The sequence below is a fragment of the Pygocentrus nattereri genome, chromosome 6 (genome assembly GCF_015220715.1).
Source record: "Pygocentrus nattereri isolate fPygNat1 chromosome 6, fPygNat1.pri, whole genome shotgun sequence".
Taxonomy (NCBI): domain Eukaryota; kingdom Metazoa; phylum Chordata; class Actinopteri; order Characiformes; family Serrasalmidae; genus Pygocentrus; species Pygocentrus nattereri.
Window position 1 is genome coordinate 37,526,562 of NC_051216.1, and position 23,741 is coordinate 37,550,302.

General features: G+C 39.0%; 1 protein-coding gene across 1 annotated transcript in view; it reads left to right on the forward strand.

Moving 5' to 3' along the window:
- Window positions 1-23,741, forward strand: part of pgap1 (post-GPI attachment to proteins inositol deacylase 1) — a 38,988-nt gene that overhangs the window by 3,679 nt on the left and 11,568 nt on the right. The window contains exons 3-23 of the mRNA XM_037539570.1: window positions 768-943; window positions 1,547-1,718; window positions 3,269-3,429; window positions 6,224-6,276; window positions 6,955-7,021; window positions 7,112-7,217; window positions 9,962-10,020; window positions 10,114-10,197; window positions 11,637-11,686; window positions 11,820-11,871; window positions 12,382-12,459; window positions 12,722-12,797; window positions 13,697-13,770; window positions 13,974-14,025; window positions 14,297-14,363; window positions 14,448-14,553; window positions 16,512-16,550; window positions 16,673-16,857; window positions 17,276-17,506; window positions 22,249-22,384; window positions 23,192-23,242. Coding sequence (XP_037395467.1) covers window positions 768-943; window positions 1,547-1,718; window positions 3,269-3,429; window positions 6,224-6,276; window positions 6,955-7,021; window positions 7,112-7,217; window positions 9,962-10,020; window positions 10,114-10,197; window positions 11,637-11,686; window positions 11,820-11,871; window positions 12,382-12,459; window positions 12,722-12,797; window positions 13,697-13,770; window positions 13,974-14,025; window positions 14,297-14,363; window positions 14,448-14,553; window positions 16,512-16,550; window positions 16,673-16,857; window positions 17,276-17,506; window positions 22,249-22,384; window positions 23,192-23,242 — 2,075 coding nt within the window. The remainder of the gene's footprint in view (window positions 1-767; window positions 944-1,546; window positions 1,719-3,268; window positions 3,430-6,223; window positions 6,277-6,954; window positions 7,022-7,111; window positions 7,218-9,961; window positions 10,021-10,113; window positions 10,198-11,636; window positions 11,687-11,819; window positions 11,872-12,381; window positions 12,460-12,721; window positions 12,798-13,696; window positions 13,771-13,973; window positions 14,026-14,296; window positions 14,364-14,447; window positions 14,554-16,511; window positions 16,551-16,672; window positions 16,858-17,275; window positions 17,507-22,248; window positions 22,385-23,191; window positions 23,243-23,741) is intronic.

Genomic DNA, 23,741 nt, shown 5'->3' on the forward strand with positions numbered 1-23,741 from the left:
CACATGGCTCCCCCCTTTCTAGTTATTTTACTTTATGCTTAGCTTGAGTGTATGGAACTGAAAATAAATGCAGATGTGCTCTAGAACATCAGCTTGCTAAAGAGTTACTCACTGCAGTAAAACAACCATGTTCAATTGACTGGATATTACCGTAGTACAGGTAGGACTAACCTGGAGAAAAAGTTCCCCTGATGGAAAAAAAGTAACAAACACACAATGCTTTATTTACTTTTACTATTAAACCATTGACTAAATATATAAATAAGCCATTAGGCCATTGTGATTCTGCTATAACAACTGAAAACGACTTTTAACGATTTTTAATATGTAAAGTCATTAATTGTGATTTTTTTTTTAAACTGATTATCACACAATATTGTGGTAATTATTTTTAGACATTGCTAACAGGTCTTATGTCTCATTCCGCTGCTGACTATGTAGGTTAAATGGTTCCTTCCAATGGAATCAAGTGCTAAGCCCCAATCAGAGCACAGCAGGGTAAGTGAGCTTAGACACGTCACCAGGTTAGCTAGCAAATCAAGTAAAGCGATCTGTCTGAAAGTAGCAAGTTACATAACGTGAACCAGTACAGTTTACACATGTAAAACATGGTTTTGTTTTAAGTTCGTATGTAAGAGGCCATAAAGGGCTGGAAAATGGGAAATCTTGTGTGTTCCTCATAAAGCCCAATAATTCTGTCATGCTCAGATGGTTTATTTTCATTTTCTGAACTGATGGATTTCTCTGTTGTTACTCCTGCCCTCCAGCTCGATCTTTGGGTTCTGTGGCATTGCGGAAGGCTGAGAATTTGGATGGTGGGGTCCATATGAACGTCTTCACCATTGACTTCAACGAGGAGCTGGTGGCGCTGTATGGTGGAAGCCTGCTCAAGCAAACTCACTTTCTTCACGAGAGCATCAGGGTCATCCTGCGTCTTTACAAGGTCAGTAGACAAGCATATATGCATGAACAATCAAGGTTTAGAGTTTCTTTTTTGCTTTTGCCAGTGATGTCCTGAAGGAATGCAAGTCTTGGCAGTGATATCACAACCATGAAGCATGAAGCTCTCCATTGCATCAATTAAATCCTTTGAAGTTAGTATTTTAAAAACAAGAGTTAAAATAGAAATTGGTTAAACACAGGCTGTGACAATTTTATTGAAATGTCATTCTCAAAGATACGTCAGAAAAGGCACCTCTACCGTTTTGATAACCATCTTGTGAGTTGCGACACGAAGCTCCGTGCCTGCTGATGGATTTAGGAGACATAGCATTGGCTTAGAAATGTTAATGTTTATTGTATTTGTGTGTTGTTACTTATGATATTTAAATAATGTATTTATAATTTGGATATATTCAAATATTTGATAAACAGGAAAATGTGAAATTAGATTTTTGAGCCCAACCAGCTGCCCTAGTAAGTAAAGATGATTGCAAATGATTTAGGGCTTTGGCAAGATATATTTTGGGCAAACCGCTTAGTTTTTGAATCATTGATCTTCACTAGTTTCAGTTGAAGTCTCTTCCTCACTTTTGCACTTTGACAGAACTGTCCGGACCCTCCCAGTAGTGTGGTGCTGGTAGGCCACTCTATGGGTGGCGTAGTGGCTCGAGCACTGTTTACACTGCCCCGTTTCAACCCTCGATTGGTCAGCCTTATCCTCACCCAGGCCTCTCCTCACCATGCCCCCGTGATCTCTCTGGATCCATATATTCTGGGTAGGAACCCCCCCCTCCCGGTTTTTCCACATGATCTGTATATTCACAATTCAAAAATTAAATTATTAAGCCTGTTTTTGTACCACTTTGTTTAAGTACAGAGTTTGGGTTGTTGTGATATTGTATTTTTCATTTGGTTTAATTAGTTTCACACTGCAACAGCCAAAGCATGCTGAATTACACTTTTAGTGGCCAAAATGGAAACGAACATCCTACCACCATTTGAGCCAAAAAAAACCCCTCCAACTTCACATGAAAATAGAGCTGCTTAACATCTAATTGAAAATGGTCAAAGTGATTTTGATAAACCTTATTTGATTCAGTTTGTGAGTTTGAATGTACATCCTCAGGATGTTCTATAATCCATGTTCCAGAATTGAAGGCACTGTTCTGCTATTATTGTTTTAATTCTATTGTTTGTTTACTGTTATCAGCAGCTCATGCTTCCAGAATGATATGAGTGTCTGATATGAGAGTGCTGATTAGCTGATGGAAGAAGCAGAAAAGGATGCTTTGATGATGACTTGGTTTATTTTGGTGTGGGCCATTAGGAAAAATACGTTCCCACCAGTAGCAAACAGAAAGAGAGTTTGTTTGGAAGCATGATTTTTGCCAGATCGTGGTTGTCTTATTTGTTTGGTGCGCACCCAGGTGGCATGTTCACACCTGACAAAACAGACCAAAGATCAAACTGATGAAACAGGTAAATTGGTCCATATCAAGTATGGTAGGTGTGAAAACACACAAAACTCAAATAAGATACTGCTTACTCACAGCATGTATAGATGATCAGTTGCTTGATGTCTATAACTGATTAAATCAAACAGCTGCTTGATTAAACTAAAAAAACCTGCAGCTGTGCCTGCCCTCTGTGGGTTTTCAAGCTGAAAGATACAAGCTGAAAAACACTAGGCTAGTAAATAGCTGAGATGACTTACATTTAACATTTGACTGTTTACCTAAAAGACTGGCTGCCAGAGTCGTGAGCACTGCTGTATGTCAACTTGGAGTGCCGGCATTTATCAGTGTATCCCAACGTGGCCGGTAGTTGGTGGAAGCCGCAAAGAATGAAGCAGTTTGCTTCAGTTTGCTACAATGAAAATGCATTGTCAAACTGTGAGTCTTTGATTGGATGGAGTTATATATCGGTAATTTTTAGATAGCTTTTACTTTGTAAGCTGGCGAGAGTAAATCCGCATACAGCTCAGTTACATCTCAAAAGCCCTATTCAGATGGGATTAGTTTCTTTGAGGGCAATGCTTCTTCAAGCCTTCATACAAAAGAAACTGCTTTTCTACAGAATGTAATAGTGTTATTACAGACATGTCAATTTATGCAAGCTTAATATAGTGGCTCTGTGGATTGTTTTATGATCTCCAACATGGGAGCAGGCAGACAGGAAAAAGATTTGAATGAAACTGAAATCACTGAGAAATGTTGATAAAATTACATTATTTTCCTCCTTGTGTACAACTAATCCAGGGTGAATAGGGCCAAAGTCAGATAGAATTTCCTGAAATGCATTTCTTTCACTTGTGTTCCTGCTGTAGAATTTTACTCCTCCGTGAGGCAGCGCTGGGCAGCAGGAGCGGAAGACCTGCGAAACGTGACTGTCTTGTCTGTGGGGGGTGGTTACCGTGACTACCAGGTGCGGTCGGGTCTCACTGCCTTGTCCTGCCCTTCGGACGACCATAACAAGCTTTCTGTTGTGGTGAGATAGAAACTGCTATTGTCATATAATTTACAAATATTTTAATTACCATATTGAATTCCAGCGTGGTACCATGATAGGATGCCATCTGTGCAACAAGCCCAGTTGGGAAATTTCCTGTCTACTAAATATTCTACAGTGAACTGTCAGTGGTATTATAACAAAGTGGAAGCACTTGGAAATGACAGCAACTTGGCCATGAAGTGGTTGGCCACGTAAAATGACAGCGCGGGGTCAGTGGATACTGAGGATTTCTGCAGAGGCAGTCGCTACAGACCTTCAAACTTCATGTGACCTTCAGATTAGCTCAAGAACAGTGCGTAGGGAGCTTCATGGAGTGGGTTTCCATTGCTAAGCAGCTGCATCCAAACCTTACATCACTAACTGCAATGCAAATCGTCAAATGCATGATGTAGAACGCTGCCACTGGACTCTAGAGCAGTGGAGACGTGTTCTTTAATGTTTAAGCTGACCAACTTAATTGTTTTTTTGCATATAAACAATTTTTGAATTTGATGCTTGTAACATACTCAAAAGAAGTGGAGACTGAGGCAAAATAAAAGTGAAGTTTATAGAAATTTATAGAAAATTACACCATTTTGAAACATTCCACAATAAACATCCACCAAAAGCTCAGTCTTTGCAAGTAAACTGCCCTAATCGCTCCACAGAGGATACCATCTCCTCTGCACTTCACCTGAGCTTAGAACACCTGGAAGGAAAGAATACACATATGCGCATGCTGTTTCTGGACTTAAGCTTAGCGTTTAACACAATCATCCCACAACATCTGATAAGCAAACTGGCCCCCCTTGGCTTCAGCACCCATTTGTGTAACTGGTTTCTGGACTTTCTAATAGACCCCTGTCTGTGCGGCTGGGCAACATCTCCAGTATCATCTCAGTCTCTCTGAGTACCGGCTCCCCTCAGGGCTGCATCCTGAGCCCACTGCTGTTCACCCCGATGACCCATGCAGCGCCAGATCCACCACCAACCACATCGTGAAGTTTGCAAACAACACAATGGTAGTTGACAATGACCTGCACTACAGAGAGGAGGTGAATCATCTGGTTGACTGGTGTGAAACCAACAACCTGTTCCTGAATGTCGAGAAAACCACAGAGATCATCATCAGCTTCAGGAGGAGCCAACCCAACCACACACCATTCTTCATCAAGGACACAGCAGTAGTAATGGTCAGCAAAACAAAGTTCCTGGGGGTACAGATGACAGACACTTTGACCTGGTCCACTCACGCTGAAGCTCTGGTGCAAAGAGCTCAGCAGCGCATGCACTTCCTGAGACGGATGAAAAGAGCACACCTCCCCACTCCGATCCTCACCACCTTCTACAGAGGCACTATAGAGAGCATACTGACCAGTTGCATGTCTGTCTAGGCAGGAGCCTGCAGCGCCTCTGACTGGAAGTCCCTGCAGTGGTAAGAACAGCTGAGAAAATTATTGGGACTTCACTTCCTCCAATACAGGACATTGTGGAAAGTTGCTGTCTGATCAGAGCTCAGAACATAAACAGAGAGCACTCCCACCTCCACCATGGACTGTTCTCGCTGCTGGCCTCTGGAAAGAGGTTCTGAAGCCTTCAAAGCAGAACAGCCAGGTTCAAAAACAGCTTCTTCCCACATGCCATAAGACTGCTGAACTCTAAATAACATGCTGCTCCGAATTCTTTTTTTTTTTTTTCGATTACCTCATTCATGGGATCTCCAGTGCAATATACTCTTGTACATATACTTATTTAAAAATTATTTATCTGCTGATATACATGTTTACATATGCACTACGTTGTACTTTGCACTACGTTGTATCACTTGTATTACCGATCTACTCTGAGCCAAGGCAACGGAATTTCATTCTAATGCGCACTGTACGGTGTTAATTTGAATGACGATAAAGTCTGTCTAAGTCTAAGTCTAAACATTGGTCGTGGCTCGCCCCTTTGTGCCAAAAGACAGTGGACAATGTGTGCTGTGGTCAGATGAGTCCATGTTTCAGCTCGTTTCTGGGTTCAAAGCCAACATCTGCCATGGTATGGTAATGCATCAATGCCCACAGCATGGATGACTTGCATATGTATGAAGGTACCATTGAGGTAAAGGCGAACAGATGTTTATTTGTGTTTGTAACACTACAATGTGAAATTCCAAAGTTGCAAGTTTATTATTAAACTGCATTATGTCATGATAGGTGAGGACTCTTAAATAACTACACATAATTGTTATTGCCCATTTGGGGGCAGTCGTGGGCTGGAGGTTAGGGATCCAGCCTTGTGACCGGAAGGTCGCCGGTTCGATCCCCAGAGCTGACAGCACATGACTGAGGTGTCCTTGAGCAAGACACCTAACCCCCAACTGCTCCCCGGGCGCTGCGGATTGGGCTGCCCACCGCTCTGGGCAAGTGTGCTCACTGCCCCCTAGTGTGTGTGTGCTCACTAGAGTGTATGTGGTGTTTCACTTCACAGATGGGTTAAATGCGGAGGTGAAATTTCCCCATTGTGGGACTAATAAGGGTCACTTAATCTTAACTTAATCTTAATTAACTTAATCTTAACAAATGTTAGGGAAAATGTTTAGCTTATGCATTTCAGAAGAAGAGGGGAAAAAAAATGTCTGTTGATGTATCAGATATTTTGGATTAAATCTTTAAATATCAAAATAGATATCAGTCTTAACTTAAAAATCCTAAATCAGTTGGGCTCTAATTTTAAGCAGATCAGAATGAGCCTTCTATATTTTGAACTATACCAGAGTGTACATTTCAATCTTGTGCTTTTGTAGGTCACGGCAGTTCCCAGGACATGGGTGTCTACGGATCATTTGTCCATTGTGTGGTATGTAGTCCACTTATATTAGCATCACTGTCCAGCACAGAACGTCCTCTGTGCAGTCTTTAAGTTGTGAGATACAACTGTTGCTGTTAACTGAATCATTGTAAGTACTCCAAAATGCTATGGTTGCTAGCAAAGACAGAACACTGCCCACAGGAAGCTGTTGGCTAGATATTTTTGGTTGGTGGACTATTCTCAGATGTTTAAAAACTCCAGCACCACTGCTGTGTCTGATCCACTCAGACCAGTGCAACACACACTAGCACACTACCACCACATCAGTGTTACTGCAGTGCTGAGAATGACCCCCCCCCAGTGGTATTGTGAGGATTCATGTGGGTTCTGACAACTGAAGAACAGGGTGTAAAAGGGGGCTGACAAAGTATGCAGAGAAACAGATGGACTACAGTCTGTAATTGTAGAACTTCAAAGTGGTAAAATGTGCATATACGTTTCATCTGCTTGTGAAGGTCCGATACACAATATGTTCTTTCATATGTTGTGTGAAAACCAGAGAGGTGGAAGTTGTATAGTGTTGCTTTAAACAATCCACAATTATAAATTATATACATTTACAACCCACTATTGCCATCTCCTTCTAAGGGTTACATCTTAAAATCTTTAAAGGTTTGAATTCTGTTTTAATTATTATTATTATTTTTATTTTTTTTTTGGTGTAAGGTGTAAGGAGTTAGTGCTGGCCACAGTCCGGGCTTTTTTTGACCTCATTGAACCTGAAACTCAGCAGGTGGGCATAATATTATTGTGTTTTTGTGTTTATTATGTTTGTATAGGTGTAGAGTTGTGTGTATTTGTAATGATCTGTATTATTCTTCAGTTTACAGAGGATGTTGAGAAGAGAATATCTGTGTTGAACTATCATTTCATCCATCACCCGGTGCAGCTTCCTGGCGACCAACGCAACACTCTGGTCAGCTTCACAGGTTTGTGTAAGAGTGATACTTGTGCTCTTGTATTCTAAATCTTGTGCATCACTTTTTATTCCAGTGGTGCACTTTTGACCCTCACTTTGAGGCTGGGTAAAATGTAAGTAAAAAACAGAATGAAATGATTTGCAAAAGTCATATTTTATTTACAATAGAACATTAGAATATATATCAGATGTTGAAAGTGGGACATTTTAGCATTTCATGAAAAACCCATTTAGAACTTGATGGCAAGTTCAAAAAAGTTGGGACAAGGGCAACAAAAGGCTGGAAAGGTGGTACTAATAAAAAAGCAGCTGGAAGAGCAATTTGCAGCTTACTAACATAGCTGGGTATTACAAGAGCATTTTAGAAAAGCAGAATATCTCGGAAGCAAAGATGGGCAGAGGTTCATCAAAAAAATTGTGAAACAATTTCAGAAAAATGTTCAACGTAAAAGTGCAAAGACTTTGGATTCTACAGTACATAATATCATCTAAAAACGGCACTACATTGACTGATCATGTACTGGAAATCACTGCAGAAACACTTCCATTGTCTGTAAATACAGTTTCTGCTATAGTAAGTGGAGCTGATAAAATAGACACTTAGCATAGAAACAAGGAGGTATTCATAATGTTATGCCTGATCGGTGTATATCATGCCCTTTTAACCAATTACAGTTTTTTTTTTTTTTTATACTGTATGCAGTGAGGATTTTCACCCATCAGTTCCAGGTGAATGCAGCAATACATGCTTTGGTCATTTAGTGGACATTAGAAATTGTATTATTATATTTTTGTATTGGTATAATGTGCCCACAGGAGCAGCCTAATTAGAAAGAAAACATGGATTTAGGTTCCTTGGCTTTAATAATGGCTTAAATGTAAAATGTAAATGTAATAAATCAAGAGCTGTGCAAGATTTCATTTCCATCTCTATACAGTACTGTGCAAAAGAAGTCAGAACCCATACTTTATTTAATTTCCAGTCAGAAATGGCAATTATGTGCAAGTTATTTATTTTTAGGAGTTTTCTGAAGAATTGAGATGTAAGTTAATCCACATGCTTAAAGAATAAGAAAGTTACAGAAAATATAAGTCCTAAAAGGTTCATCTATTCAGTTAATTTCAATTGATTAATATCAAGTCAAAAGTCAAAGACTATACTTTGTTTAATTCAAACAGCCATTTAGTACAAGTTGTTTTTCTCAGAAGATATTTGTAATTAGATTAGATAGATTATTCAGTTAATGACAGAGAAAGTCCAAAGAAAAATAAATGCATTTCCAAAACTAGAGTTCAACAAAAAATTAAAAGCTACATCTATTATTAGTCTATCATATGCAACACCTGGTAGACCACCAAAACTGTCCCTATCAGATAAACTGCACAGAGGAGAAAATCAAATTCCACTCTTGCTTTAGATCTGAAAAAATCCACAGTTGTTTCTGTCAAACCTTCCACTGAGAGAAGACAACTCAACACTGTGGGTCTGAAAGGACGTGTAGCTCTCATGAAGCCCTTATTGAGAAAAGGAAAGACACTAAACCTCAAACCTCTACATCACTGTATGTGTTTGGGATTACTTGGATGGTGAGAAGCATAAAATACAAAAAGAATGTCCAGTGCTATATTCACACAATTTTAGCACCGATTTTCTTCTCATCAGCAGTATTTTGTGCTTGCATAGAAAAGCTGTAGATCAAAGGCAAATCCGCGTTTGCTTGGGGCCCGCAAATCAGCTCTCAATCACTTTGTGTGATTTGTTTGGAGATGCCATCCAAGAGACTTGCCAGTGCCTTGTCTGTGCCTCACAGACACTTGAAAGATATCAAACAAGTTAAATATCTGGACCTGTTGGGGAGTCCTAATCCTGCAGTGTGAACGGTGTTGTGACCCTGTTGTGACCGGCAGTGAGTGTGGGGACGAGCTACAGACAATGGGAGTGAGGGGAAGCTTGGGTCACTTCTTGCTTGTTTTCGTGACAGAACATAGTTTGGAGAACAGACAGAACTCTTGGAGATTCTTCCTTGTGAAAGGTCTTGTTATGTGTTAACTCCTGTTGCTGATCAGTCATGTAGTGTGCAAACCACAACAGCTTCTATATTCCTGATTAGATATCAGCAAGTTGTGAAGTGTTAATGTTACAGCCAGATGTTGACTTTGAAAGTCATGTAGTGTGTCCCTTGGCTTAAAGCTGAACTTTGGAGGTGTGGCTGCAGATTTGAGAAACTAAAAGTGAGTCTACTGGAAACAATGGAAGATGTAATAAGTTAAGTGACCCTCATTAGTCCCACAACAGGGAAATTTCACCTCCGCATACACACTAGTGAGCAAGCACACTAGGGGGTAGTGAGCACACTTGCCCATAGCAGTGGGCAGCCCTATCCACAGTGAAAAGGAGCAGTGAGGGAAGAGTTGCCTTGCTCAAGGACACCTCAGTCATGTACTGCCAGATCTGGGGATCAAACTGGCAACATTCCGGTCACAGGGGCAGTTCCCTAACCTCCAGCCCATGACTTAAAGGCAAAGAGTGGACACACTAAATACCGAAACATCTGACATTTGGTGTTTTGAGGCTCCTGTGCAATTTTCTGTTACATATGATTCTGAAAAATTAATAACTTGTACTTCATGGTCTCTTACTAGAAATGAAATAAATGAAGGGTCGTCTCTGACTAATTGCAAAATGGCATCTTATCCATATTGTGCAGCAGTAAGCTTCACTCTGTTTCAGATGTTAATTAAAATTCTCTGTAGGTACTGCTGAGGCGTGGAGTGAGGTGAACACTCTCCGTGTGTTCTACAGTGCCCCCAAGGTAAGCTGCAGTTACATAAGCAACCTGCCAGACACTGTGCAGCATGTGAGCATCACTTTTATTGTGTCTTTTTTCCCAACTCTTACTTTGCAGGAAGCCACAGTTAAATACTTTCTGTTTGCGCTGTCCAGTCGGAGAAAGGCCTATACGCACTTCTACTGCCGCAGCAGCAACATGGTGAGGGTGTAATATCTGAATTGCTTCTTAGCCTTAAATCTTTCATTACAAAATAATTTTGAAGTCACTAAAACTGAAGTTCTCAAGGAACAAATGGGTAGTGGTGGCCTTTGTACTTTGTGGTATATCAGCTTATACTATACTAGCTTATTTATGACAAAAATCATAAGCACAATTATTTTGGTCAGTATTGAACATGATTACTCATTGGCTTTGGACACTCACACTTTATTTTAAAAAATTAATAAAAATAAATTTAAAAAATGCAGCATGTTTGAAGCTCCATATACTAAGGAGCACATTGCATGTTGTTTCGTTGAGATTGCTTCATCATAGTGAGAGTTATTACAGAATATTCTAGGGCTCTTTCGAGTGAATCTCCCTGTATTTAAATAAGTACTTGAAAGCAAAACTTTGTTGTAAAAAAAGTGTAATCACAGCATATTGTTTATATCAGGAAGAAAATAAAATGTAAGTACATAATTATTATTACATGGATTGCTGGGTGAACAGATTAGCATTAAGATTATCATTTTTATCATTTTTGCTGATATTATTGATGATACTGACAATAACTTTGATTATTTAACAGCAAGTCAAGGATATTTTTTCAGGTTGTTAAGTATTATACTGAAATTTATATGCACTCCTGTCATGTGAGTTTGACTGTGCAGATACATCAAAGATAAAATTTATAAATAACAAAACTGAAAAAAAATTAAAGTTATTGTTTAGCAGGAAGAAAGAGCAACATTTACAATTCTCCTGTCATTTTTTTACATCAAAAAAAAACAAAAAAAAGAGTTAAAATAGAACTCATTACATTGCTATGCATTCACATAATGAATGTTATGTAAAATTTTATTTAGTGACTTCCAACAGTTTATTCATTTGTATTTTTTATACATTGTATTATATACTGTCTCTGTTTGCTATGCTGTGCTGGATTTTACTGAACTTTGACATGGTATTGTTAAAGGATGTCCTAAGTATGTATATAATCATTACAATCAATAGGCTGGTGCAGCATTCTTGCTGATGCCCACTGTAATTTATATATAGTGACTAGAGAATGGACATGTCTCATGGACATTTGGACATACAAATGCTTTGTATCCCATACAAGTTGTCTATAATATTATCTGGAAACCTGGAAACTCGTTATCACTACAGAAATTGTGGTTTTTGTAATCACTATTGGAACAATGTCTTGTATCTTTTTTTTTTTTTGTTTGTTTTTTTTTTTTTGTTTTTTTTCTCCTCTCCACACACTTTGAAAGTGCCTGCTGTTTTACATTGTCTGAACATTTCATGGTGGATGAACCAATAGAAATGTTTCAAAGTTACTAGCAAAACTTTGAGTGTTTTTTTTTTTTTTTCTTTCTTTTTTCTAAGAGGTGGCAATAATGCTTTTAACATGTTTATGCCCTATCCTACAGGAAATGTCCAGCTGGCTCTTTGGTTGCACCCAGATGAATGGGCTCTTATGGTGAGTGTTCTGCCTGAAAGTTGACAACTTTTCACTGAATTTATATTTACAATTTTTTAAGATTGCTTACTTTTTAAATTAAATTGAACTAGACATTGAGAACTATTATTTCCTCATTTCGCCTTTCTCTCAGTGTGCAAGCAGCAGATTTGTCAGCGAGAACAGAACTTCTTCCAGCGTACAAGGTAAATGTCACCCTTGTATGGATGTCATGTCTTTTTTTTTTTCTTTTCTTTTCTTTTCTAAAAACCCCAGTTTTCTCCCCAATTTAGCAGTTTCAAATTCCACCCGCTAGTTAGGCCACTCCATCACAGTGCTACCAACGCTAGGAGGGTGAAAGCTAGCGTAGGCTTCCTCCAAGACCTGTGAAGCCAGCCACCGGCTGTTGCTTCACCAGGGATCAAACTTGTGATCTCCTGATGATAGGGCCAATGCTTAGTTTTGTTTTATGGTTTTTTTTTGTTTGTTACGAAGTGATATATGAGAAGGAGCCCATAATATGAACAAAATTGGTTGTATTACAGCTCCAGCAGAGCATCAACAGTTAGTGAGTTAGTTAATGTTATGCAGCTAACTTGAACTGTATTTGATGATTAGTCCATTGTTTGCTTGGTTTTGCAAAAAATGTATATATGCAGTGTTTGGTGTGTTTTTTGTTTGTTCCCATCTGTAATCAAATTTTATTTCTTCTGCAGGTTCTGACAGTGAAATTAGATGAGCTGTCCACTATTTCTCATCTGATCATTGATGCTTCAAACCCGAGTGCAAGACAGGTACCGCCACCCTCTCTGTCCTCATTAATATGTCAGGCTAAAACTGCAATAAACCGACAGAAGGGGTAAGTGTCATCGTGTGCTAGACCCTTCTGACAACTGATGGCAAATAAAGTAGCATGAACTTGTGTTCTTATGCTCCTTTTTTCTGGCAGATTGATCCCTCCATTAACAAGTGTTCAACTTTTGTGTTTAATATTCAAACATGTATGCAAAGTTATTTATATCAGTATGATACCGTTGCGTTTTTTTTTGTTAACAGTTTATAGTGGAATGTGAGTGGCAGAGAGAAAAAAGCCTGACCGTGCCAGTGCCTGTACCCCATGTTCTCTCTTTTGGTGAGGACATTTTCCAGACAATTCACCTTTTTCAAATCCAGTTTGGTTTACATTGTGATTTCAGTTTTATTGTATGTTGAAGTACAATCACAAGCTCAATGTTGATTATAGTTGTCAGATACCTCTGCATGTTGCTGATTATTTACTTGTCTAATTTAGACCAATGAGCAAAACATGACCAGATATGCTCTTGGTTCTCCAAGCTGTTCGAAACAGCTCCAATGCTCCAAGACATGGTCTCTACAAGACCTCTGAAGGTGCCAGAGACATTAGCACCAAGACATTAGCAGAATGTCCTTTAATTCCTGTAAAAGGCGAGGTGGAGCTGCTGCAAATATCCATCAGCTTTGTCTCCTTCCCACAATACATCCTGGTCCTTCATTTCCCCCAAGTAAATGGCACACATATATCTGGCTATCCACATGATGTCAAAGAAACTGGGACACCTTGGACCAGATGAACAACTTCCATCGCTCCAAGGTCCAGATCTGAAGCTCTCATGGGCGTTGTAGGCTCTTTTGACACTTTTCACTGCTGACTGGGAGCACACCACAAACCTTGCCATATCAGAAATGCTCCAACCCAGTCATCTGAACGTAACTATTTGGCCATTATCAAAGTGCCGGTTCAACTATGAGAACCAATTAATCGCTTACTGTCTAATTTATCCCAGACATTGACGTGCTCCTTTAAGATAACCAGCATTATCTGCTTCATCTGCAAGTGCTCATAAGCTTTGCCTCAGCTGTGTACATAGCACTGTATTTGTAAAATGCCTGTTATTTACAGCACAGTCTACCTGAAGGGTCATAATTTTAAAAGTAAAATAGAAAACAAAAAAATGGAATGTGTTTGCATTGTACGTGAATAATCATTGATTCTAATGTTGCTTTTGACAGCTTGGGCATCAAGTGATGTCACGATCAACTCATCTGGGCTTCTCCATACATTACAGCTACAACATTTTCACCAGGTAATGCTGTCTGCTTTTTAATCCTTTATTTTTTTTATATTTCATCTTTTTAGATATCGTCTTCTGTTACATACCATTTTACATTAGCTTTTTCATGACCTGCTGAATTAATCATCATCAGTGCTTTGTGGATACTAAAACAATGTACTCATAAGGTGCTTGGTCCCCTCAGTTGCTAATTTGCAAGCGTCTTCGTCCAACAGGCTTATCAAGCTTTTAGAATCACAGTGATGAGCCACTGCAAGGCCACCAAAGGTAAGCTTGAGACTGGGAGTACATTTACATTTATGGCATTTGGCAGACTTTACAAATTGATCATTATACACAGGTAGGCAAAGGTAGATGTAGGAGTCTTGCTGAAAGATTCCTTAGCATAGAAGACACAGGTGTTACCCACATTAATCAAATAGTAGTTAATATAGTAATGTCTTAATGTCAGATTAAAGTCAGTTGTAATGCATTACAGTCTAGACTTGTTGATTTGCACTGAAAGAAGTGCGAATAACATCTTTGCTTTGGCCTGTAGACAGATTGCCCAACATCTACAGAATGAAGGTGCCATGGTTTCGGGAAGACTCCTTTGTCACTGCAGGGTACTGTAGAAAAGATGTTGCATGTTGTTGACTCTTCTCTTTTTATGTAAGTAAGTTTCTAATTAATATTTGCATCATTCTCAGCATTCCCTCAGTAACTGAGATGTCTGGCATGCTTCATATGCCTCACCATGATAACACCTCAAGTGCCCTCTTACAGCTCCACACTGCCCCCAACTGCCAATACAAGGTAACATTGCAAAGCAAATTGGGCCTCATTTATCAGAGTTGCATTCAGTCAAATCTAATGATAAAATAAACGAATGCAGATGTCTCCGACAGTTTAGTTGTCTGTAGACTCTTTATTTGTTCACTGAGTACTGTTACAATTGCATAAGTATATATAAACAGTTGGTTGAGGATCACGCAAGTAATTATGGTACGTTCAGAAGTGCTTTTCTTTTATTTCCTCAGACCCGCATGAATTAGGCTCTACTTTAGGGTAAAGAAAGCCTGGCAGTGTTTGAAATGGCCTAATGCATACTGACTGTGCCCAAAAGTAGTAAGTAGTGTGCAGTATGTGACCAACATTTAATTTTCCAAATACGGCAAAGATACCAGGATGATGTACTGCTCCAGCAATTTATTCCAGTACATGAACAGAGCCATCTCATCATATACTGTATCACAAAATGCAACGTGGCCTTTTCAGTAAGATGTAACCTTTGAATGTAACCATCTGGATATTTTTAATAGTTCTGGATTTTCCATACATTAATAATCTATTTCATAAAGGTTACTTACTGCATAGGTAATGTCTTAAAATGGTAACTTAGTAAAAAGTACTTCAGTTGTTTTCAGCTGAACACTGTTCAGAATCAGATATTCAGGCTACCATGTGGAGTTGTACTGCTTATTATTCAGTCACACTAGCTCATATTACCAACTACGGATGTAATGGAAAAAAATACACATATAGGCTAAAAGAGGCTAGTAGCAATGGCTAAGCACTGATTGGAAAACTGAGGAAAGTAGGGCAGGTCTTGTCTAGGCTAGTCGTGCTCCCTCCCTGCAGTACATGTCATGTACTGGATACTGTACAGTACACTACTGATGAAGAGTAGCATGCAGTATTCAGTATATACTGATGCAGTATGCTATACACAGTATGCTATTTTGAATACTGCCCCTGTCTTCTGCAAATGATATACAGATATACAAAGTAGTCCATGCAGTTGATTGTGCACCCATTTCTAGAGTATTTCAAAAGGAAGGGCTGTTTTGCAGTACTCCAAAATTCCTAGAACAATGCAATTGTTTTTTTGCAATATAGCACATTGTGTTACATAACGAAATTAAATACAGAAAAATCTTAGAATAAAGTACGCAGTTTTTATTTTAGATATTTTTCGCCATGTGTTTCTGATCGTTATTAGTTGGCGTATTTGGACATAGGTATGTACCAATATAAAGATTTACCTTTAACCTTTGGTGTAAACAAATTTGTTCAGAGTGGTTTGGTGTGAAATTTTGGTTTGGTGATCATATGAGGATCTAGAATCTCCCTCACAAAGTTATTACATGAAATGGTTATGTGCTGCCTGGTGGCAGACATTTTTTACATTAGTTTTAAGAAGATTTTGGTCTGAGATGTGTTTTCTAAAATAAGGTACATGGACAGTATATGGCATTTTTTTTAACCAAATAAAACTAATTATATAAGATTTTTCACTGTTTTACCATCAACACTCCTTATAAAAAGACAAAAGATAAGTGTATTTTATATAGTAAAAAAGGTTTTATATAGTAAAAGAAAAAGGCTATATTTGTGTTGTAAACTCCTGGTTCCATTCACGAACACTGTATAGCAATGAGTCTTTACAATAAACCATTTCATACCAAACCACCCTGAATGTCTTTGTTCACATCTTATTTTATTCTAAATTAGTTATAGAGAATTCTTTTTTTTTTTTAGCTTGCATCAGTTTCAGTCTTATTTCACAATAGTAAAAACTAATGCCGTGATGGATCAAAAATATTTCTCCATATTCTACTAAAATTTTATATGAATCTTCAAAGCAAAGCTACTTAACAAATTTGGCCTCAGCATCCCAAAACATACGGAACGGTTTCCTACTTACATCTTACATAGTCTCCTAGATAAGCAGGTTTATTTGTAGTAACTCAACGTCTCTTTATGTGAATCAGGTATCTGTGCGAACCTCCTTTCCCAAAGTGCTTGGACAGGTAAGCTAATCAAGTCATTCCGCAGAGAACATCTCACTGTTGGACATAATCATTTAGAAGAGCATAACTTTCAGTTTGTACAGGCTCTTGCAACACAACCCACGATTGTCCTGTTTCCTCAGATCCTACGTTTCTGTGGACCAGTGCTACCTGTTTACGTGGCTGTGGCGCTGCTTCTAGCCTTAAGGAGGCAGCTGTGTTCTGTTCTCCTAACGGGACGTACTGTGGGTATGAGAGAGGCTGTAGCTAAAGCTCTGCAGCCCCATAAATTGGAGCTGCCTGTTCTGCTGCTACACCTGTTACTCAGGTGGGTGCCTGATGTGTGCGCCTGACGTGTGCAAATGACCTCTGTGGCTTCTGTTTATTGTGCTTCATTTAAAAAGCAGACTGGACTTAAACACTGCATGTAAATCGTCAGAGCTTAACTGATGTAAGTTGGAGGGGTGACTCATGTAAAGGAGTTGCTTCTTGTGAATTCACAAACGTTGTCCAGCTTAGTTTCCAAATATAGACTGGAGAGTGAACAGTATGTTCTGAAACTTTAACAGTGTTAACATACTTACAGAAACTCTTATTTTTCAAAAAAGATGGGAAAATCTGTTTATCTGAACCATTGCATAATACTGAAGCTTTGAAATATCAGTGGAATTACCTTTATATGCAAGACACAAACTCAAACTCTACCAAGGCTGTTTATCCTTCATTCCTTTCTTTTTCAACCGCAGGCAGAGCTGGTTTCAGGAAAGCTGGTCCACTTTGGGTCTTCCTGCAGTAGACATTCTGCCTCTAACCCCCATAGAGGACTTGTCCCAGCATGCAGCAGTGCCAGACCAGGACTGGCCGCGGCTAGTTTCTCTGCTACTGTGCATACTGGGGGCAGCAGTTGCATTCTGGGGTACCACAGTCCTCACCTTGTTTCTACGCATGATGTCCTTCATCCTGGCTCCACTGCACAGGTAATGATCATGGACAAATTTGCTGTACTGTCATTTCTTCTCATCACAGATGTTGTTGAGAGAGGAACAGAATGTAATTTCTCCAGGACATGGTGCTTCATTTAACATAGAACACTTTACCACTACAACCCCAATTCCAATGAAGTTGGGACGTTGTGTAAAACATAAATAAAAACAGAATATGATGATTTGCAAATCCTTTTCAACCTATATTCAATTGAATACACTACAAAGACAAGATATTTAATGTTCAAAGGATAAACTTTATTGATTTTTGCAAATATTCAGTCATTTTGAATTTGATGCCTGCAACACGTTCCAAAGAAGTTGGGACAGGGGCATGTTTACCCCTGTGTTACATCACCTTTCCTTTTAACAACACTCAATAAGCGTTTGGGAACTGAGGACACTAATTGTTGAAGCTTTGTAGGTGGAATTCTTTCCCGTTCTTGCTTGATGTACAACTTCTGTTGCTCAACAGTCCGGAGTCTCCATTGTCATATTTTGTGCTTCATAATGCGCCACACATTTTCAATGGGAGACAGGTCTGGACTGCAGGCAGGCCAGTCTAGTACCCGCACTCTTTTACTACGAAGCCACGCTGTTGTAACACATGCAGAATGTGACTTGCCATTGTCTTGCTGAAATAAGCAGGGACATCCCTGAAAAAGACATTGCTTGGATGCCAGCATATGTTGCTCCAAAACCTGTATGTACCTTTCAGCATTAATGGTGCCTTCACAGATGTGCAAGTTACCCATGCCATGGGAACTAACACACCCCCATACCATCAGAGATGCTGGCTTTTGAACTTTGCGCTGATAACAATCCAGACAGTCCTTTTCCTCTTTGGCCTGGAGGACACAACGTCCATGATTTCCAAAAACAATTTGAAATGTGGACTCATCAGACCACAGGACACTTTTCCACTTTGCGGTCAGTCCATCTCAGATGAGCTCGGGCCCAGAGAAGCCGGCACCGTTTCTGGGTGTTGTTGATGTATGGCTTTCACTTTGCATGGCAGAGTTTTAACTTGCACTTGTAGATGGAGCGACAAACTGTGTTCACTGACAGTGGTTTTCTGAAGTGTTCCTGAGCCCATGTGGCAATATCCATTACAGAATGATGTCAGTTTTTAATGCAGTGCCGCCTGAGGGATCGAAGGTCACAGGCATTCAATGTTGGTTTTCTGCCTTGCCACTTACTTGCAGAGATTTCTCCAGATTCTCTGAATTGTTTGAAGATATTATGGACTGTAGATGATGAAATCCTTAAATTCCTTGCAATTGCATGTTAAGAAATGTTGTTCTTAAACTGTTGGACTATTTGCTCATGCAGTTGTTCACAAAGTGGTGAACCTTGCCCCGTCCTTGCTTGTGAACAACTGAGCCTTTCAGGGACGCTCCCTTTATACCCAATCATGACACTCATCTGTTTCCAATGAACCTCACCTGTGGAATGTTCCAAACAGGTGCTTTTGAGCATTCCTCAACTACCCCAGTCTTTTGTTGCCCCTGTCCCGACTTCATTGGAACGTGTTGCAGGCATCAAATTCAAAATGACTGAATATTTGCAAAAAAACAAAGTTTATTCATTTGAACATTTTAAATATCTTGTCTTTGTAGTGTGTTCAATTGAATATAGGTTGAAAAGGATTTGCCAGTCATCATATTCTGTTTTTATTTGTTTTACACAACGTCCCAACTTCATTGGAATTGGATTTGTAAATGCCACTAAATTTTACACTTTACAACTTTAATAAAACCACAGACAATGTACAGATTGAAGCGACTGCGCATATAAAGTGAGTGAAATGAGAGTAGAAGGTAAACTGTGACAGATGAAAGTGAAAGGTAGGACGAGTATACAGCTGTGAGATTTTGCAACCTATAGTTATCTTGACACTGGTTTCGGCAGTATAATCAGATGGGTCTGGGCTTGAGAGCTGACTTTAGCATAGTTAATTACAAGGCCCATGCGTGCTCAAAAACTGCTCAATCCTGAACTACTAGACTGTTAAAATACATCAAATGTGGTGGTTCTCACTCTCAGTGCTGTATGTAAAAATATGAAACCTGCATCAAAATAAGAACTGCCTTTTCTAACTTTGGCAAATTTAGGGAATTGGTGAAATATGTGGAAATGGTGGAAATATGTAACGCAGAAGAGTGTTTAATATCGTGGGTAATGCTGCATTGCCCTTTATTATTGCACATGTAGCTTTCAAAAAGTGGACATGAAGGTTTTTTTTTTTTTTTTTTTTTTTTTTTTTTTTTTTTTTGTGGAAAGTATGGAAATGTTACCTGCTTCTCCAAAGCAGGAGCACTAGCTAGTGAACTAGCATTACTATTCTTACAGCTGCTTGGTAGCGCATATGTTTATTATTAATGTCACATATCTATTTATGCAGTGTTGGCCTAAGTATGACTTTTACAAACGGAGACAGATAGCACTGGAAATTAACTGTGGATAATGGCTAGTCTGGTTCATCAAACAATGGAGGACAAACAATTAGCAAATTGGCAAATCAGCCAGTTAACGTTAGATATACAGCTAAAATAACTTCACAATTACATTGCATTACGAGGTATGGGTAACATTAAATTCCACTAAAGTAATAATCTGTCTGGCTATTTTTGTTAGCTAACAAGCAAACAACAAACAAAACAGTGTTTGACTTAAATGCAATCTTGCACAGCGCTGACTTAACGTGATGCATGCTGGTCCGACTGCTGGTGCTACAGAACGTCACCATGTCACATGACAAGGAAAAACTCACTGGAGCAAGGCAGCTGCAGTTTCTCTCCATCTGCTGCACGAGCTACAGCATGCCATATGACATCAGAACATCACCCTGATTTGCTGGAAGCCTTGATGATAAACATAGTGTGAATGTCACATTTGTAAATTTTTATTCTAACAACTTCAAATCTGTTATCAGCTATGATTATCTCTCCCAGATGGGATTTACTTCTGGTAGCCTTTTAAAAAAAAAAAAAAAAAAACAACAAAAAAAAAAAACGTGGGCATAATACACTGGTATTTATTTGCAGGATTTATTTTAAGTGTTTTGATTTTGTCTGCAGCAAAACAGCTATTGTGGTGAGCCCCTTCAGCAGTGCATGCTGATGATCAAGCCGAAGTCAAAAAATGACTTGACCAATGTTGATTCTTGAGCTCTGGCGCTCTCCCTTTCAGCTTGCCGGTGTTCTGCCTTGTCAAAATGTCCTACTGTAGCCTATATTTACAGGCAAAGCTCTACATAAAATTGAAGGTAGAATCTTTTGATGGCTTAAACCACACAATGTAGCTTGTTTGATGTTTCCCATGCCACCTTAAATGGTGCAGCAGTTACATTCTGGTGCCTCAGGCTGCTGAGGTGTTTAGGCACCATTTAAGGCGGAACAGGAGCATGAGCTGGTCTTTATCAAAAAATGTCACCAGCATTAAAAAAAATAATTAATATATTTTGATAGCCCTGAAGTAGCTTATCAGGCATAAAAAAGCAATGGTGAACTGAGCTTGTACTGAATTAACACAAAGAGATGTTTAAAACACTGAAATACTACACTACTGGAATGATATGAACATGCTTCGCAGAACAGATTGAAGAATGCAAGTGTTCTAACAGTTCTATGCCACGGAGGGTGACTGGATTTGACATTCCAGTGTCTCCATATCAAATCAAATCAAATCAAATTTATTTATATAGCGCTTTTTACAACTGATGTTGTCACAAAGCAGCTTTACAAAAATGGGAATCACAGCACAGAGAATCAGACAAAACACTGAACATAATATACAGAGATATTCAGTGATATCTCTTTCCATTTCACTTAATATCAGCACTGGACAGATCTGCGCTGTGAGTAACGCCTCCAGCAATGTTGCTCTGGTAACCAGGCAAGAGCACATTGCAAGATACAGAGTGAATTGCATCATCAGAGGGAAGACCACATTTTAGTTTAAAACCAATAAGGAGGAGTGGACAGTGCAAATCAATGGACAGTGCAGAGTTGTTTTCACCCAGGGTGTAGGCATGGCCTAAATACACTGTCTCTATATCGAGCCGGAATGAAGCCCCAACCTCACATCCTCATCCTGATTTCACTTCCCAAGGACCCACAGCTAGAGTTAGCAAATTAACATGTTTTCACTGACACGTACATCAGCACAGTTAAATGTAAAATGCATCACTGTTTAATTAAGTTGTGTGTCCGCTTTATTTGTGGCTTACAGAAGGTCAGGCGTATACATATGCCTTTTGAGGTTCTGCCCATAATTGTTGACTGACGGCTGTGATGGGTATGATTCATCCAATAACACAAGCCTTCTTTTTGAGTCTGTGTATGTGATATCGATATGTAAAGATGTGTGACATAGTCTAAAACACTCCTGCCAAATCAGAGCTGACAGCTCTGACTTTTGAATAAACATTTAAGGTTTTACAGGGAGAATTTTAGCAGAATTTGTTCCCCTTTTACTTGACAGTGTGACAATAGTGGAACCTTTTTTGGTGCTATATAGAACCACATACAGCACATTCTCCATCATATAGAAGTCATGGATCTAATTCCTAAAACCATTCCCTTTACTAAAGAAACTTTTTAAAGATTTTTAAGTTTAAGAACTGCTGAATTAAATAATACGAAGGAAAGCCCAAACATCAATACTGTTTTTAAACCCAAAATATTGTGATGTGTACCTCTGAAGGCTGTTGTTTTTCTCCATGCGTGTCCCAGGCCTTCAATCTCGCGACATTGCGGTACTGTCCAGCTCTCCCTTCAGGTACTACTCATCCTTAGCCTGATTTTGCTGGGAGGAGTCACCTGTGGAGCCCTGTCCATAACAGCCAGCTTTCTGCTCCACCTTTATAGGGTAAGTCCAGGTACCAGAGCTGAAAATGGTGTTGAAAATTCCTACTTGACATAACTGAATCAAAAATCACAATGCTTTTTTTTTTCTATAACATGACATTTCAGGAAGCATAGTATTGTCCTGGGGTGGCGGAAAGGGGTACACATGATATTATTGGTTTAAATTAATTATTAAACACGGACACTACTGAGATCAGTCAGTGTACTGTTTCTCTACATGCTCGCTGCAGCTGGAAACTTAAAATCTCGCTCAGTTAATTCATTGCTAGATCACTGTGGAGTTTTCTGCAGTTATCTGATTATTCAAATGGGCATGTAAACAGCATATTCTGATTTCGTAGGTTGGAGCAAAGTCTAAAAACAATTAAGAAATGCGATAGAGAGCTGGATTTTAGATCAATAACTGGAAGCACCGTGGTACTGCAGATAAGCAAGCAGCATTGCCACCAGATGGCAGCAAATCCTTTTTTTTTTTTACAAAAAAAGTGGCACAGTGTTTTAAAGGAAAAAAACCGCAGCATGATGTTTGAGTTTTACATTATGTTTGTCATGTATTGGCTGATTGCAAAGCAGAAATCTGATTGCTGCCTGACTCGTGTAGACCCAGAGATTCCCCATTATCTGATTGCTTAAGTGCATGTAAACGCGTTGATCAGATTACTGACAATGTGATTTTTCTTCAGTTAACGGATTATTAAGTGTTACTCAGTGTAACTCTTCCAGGTCTTGCCGTTGTCATGATGTTGAAAAAAAACTTTTTTTTTTTTTTTTGGCCAATAATTTTGCCTGATTGTCCTTTATTGTCTAGGTGCTGAGATTACAAATGACTGAAAGGACTCTTAGTCACATGCTGAACCTGGTGAGTGCTCCAAACCCTCCTACATAGTTACCACACATGGAGTATTTACTTTTACACAGGCCCAACATTTCTCTGCCTCTAAGTTGTGAGGTACCCAGCTGCTAACTGAATCATTGTAAATACTCCAAAAAACTATGGTTGCTAGCAAAAACTGAATTAGCATGGGCCAAGTAGCATAATGCAAAGAAGACCAATCATACCTAACAATTGTTCCTTGTTTTTATGCCTAGTTTATTTTATTTTGAAAGTATTCTTTAAAGAGAGAAATCCACCTAATTTTAACATAATTTACTGATTGAAGAATAGATCACGCAAACTTTTGAGTTTGTATTTGTAATGGTAATCCTAAAATGTAGCACATCCATAAAAGTCAGTTTTCTTTGGCTATTACTTTTTACCACAACTTTTTTACCACAACTACCTACATTTGCTTACTTACACGGCATACTGTTCTTGTTTGTTTTCACAATACTGTTCATCAACAATCGTCCTTACAATC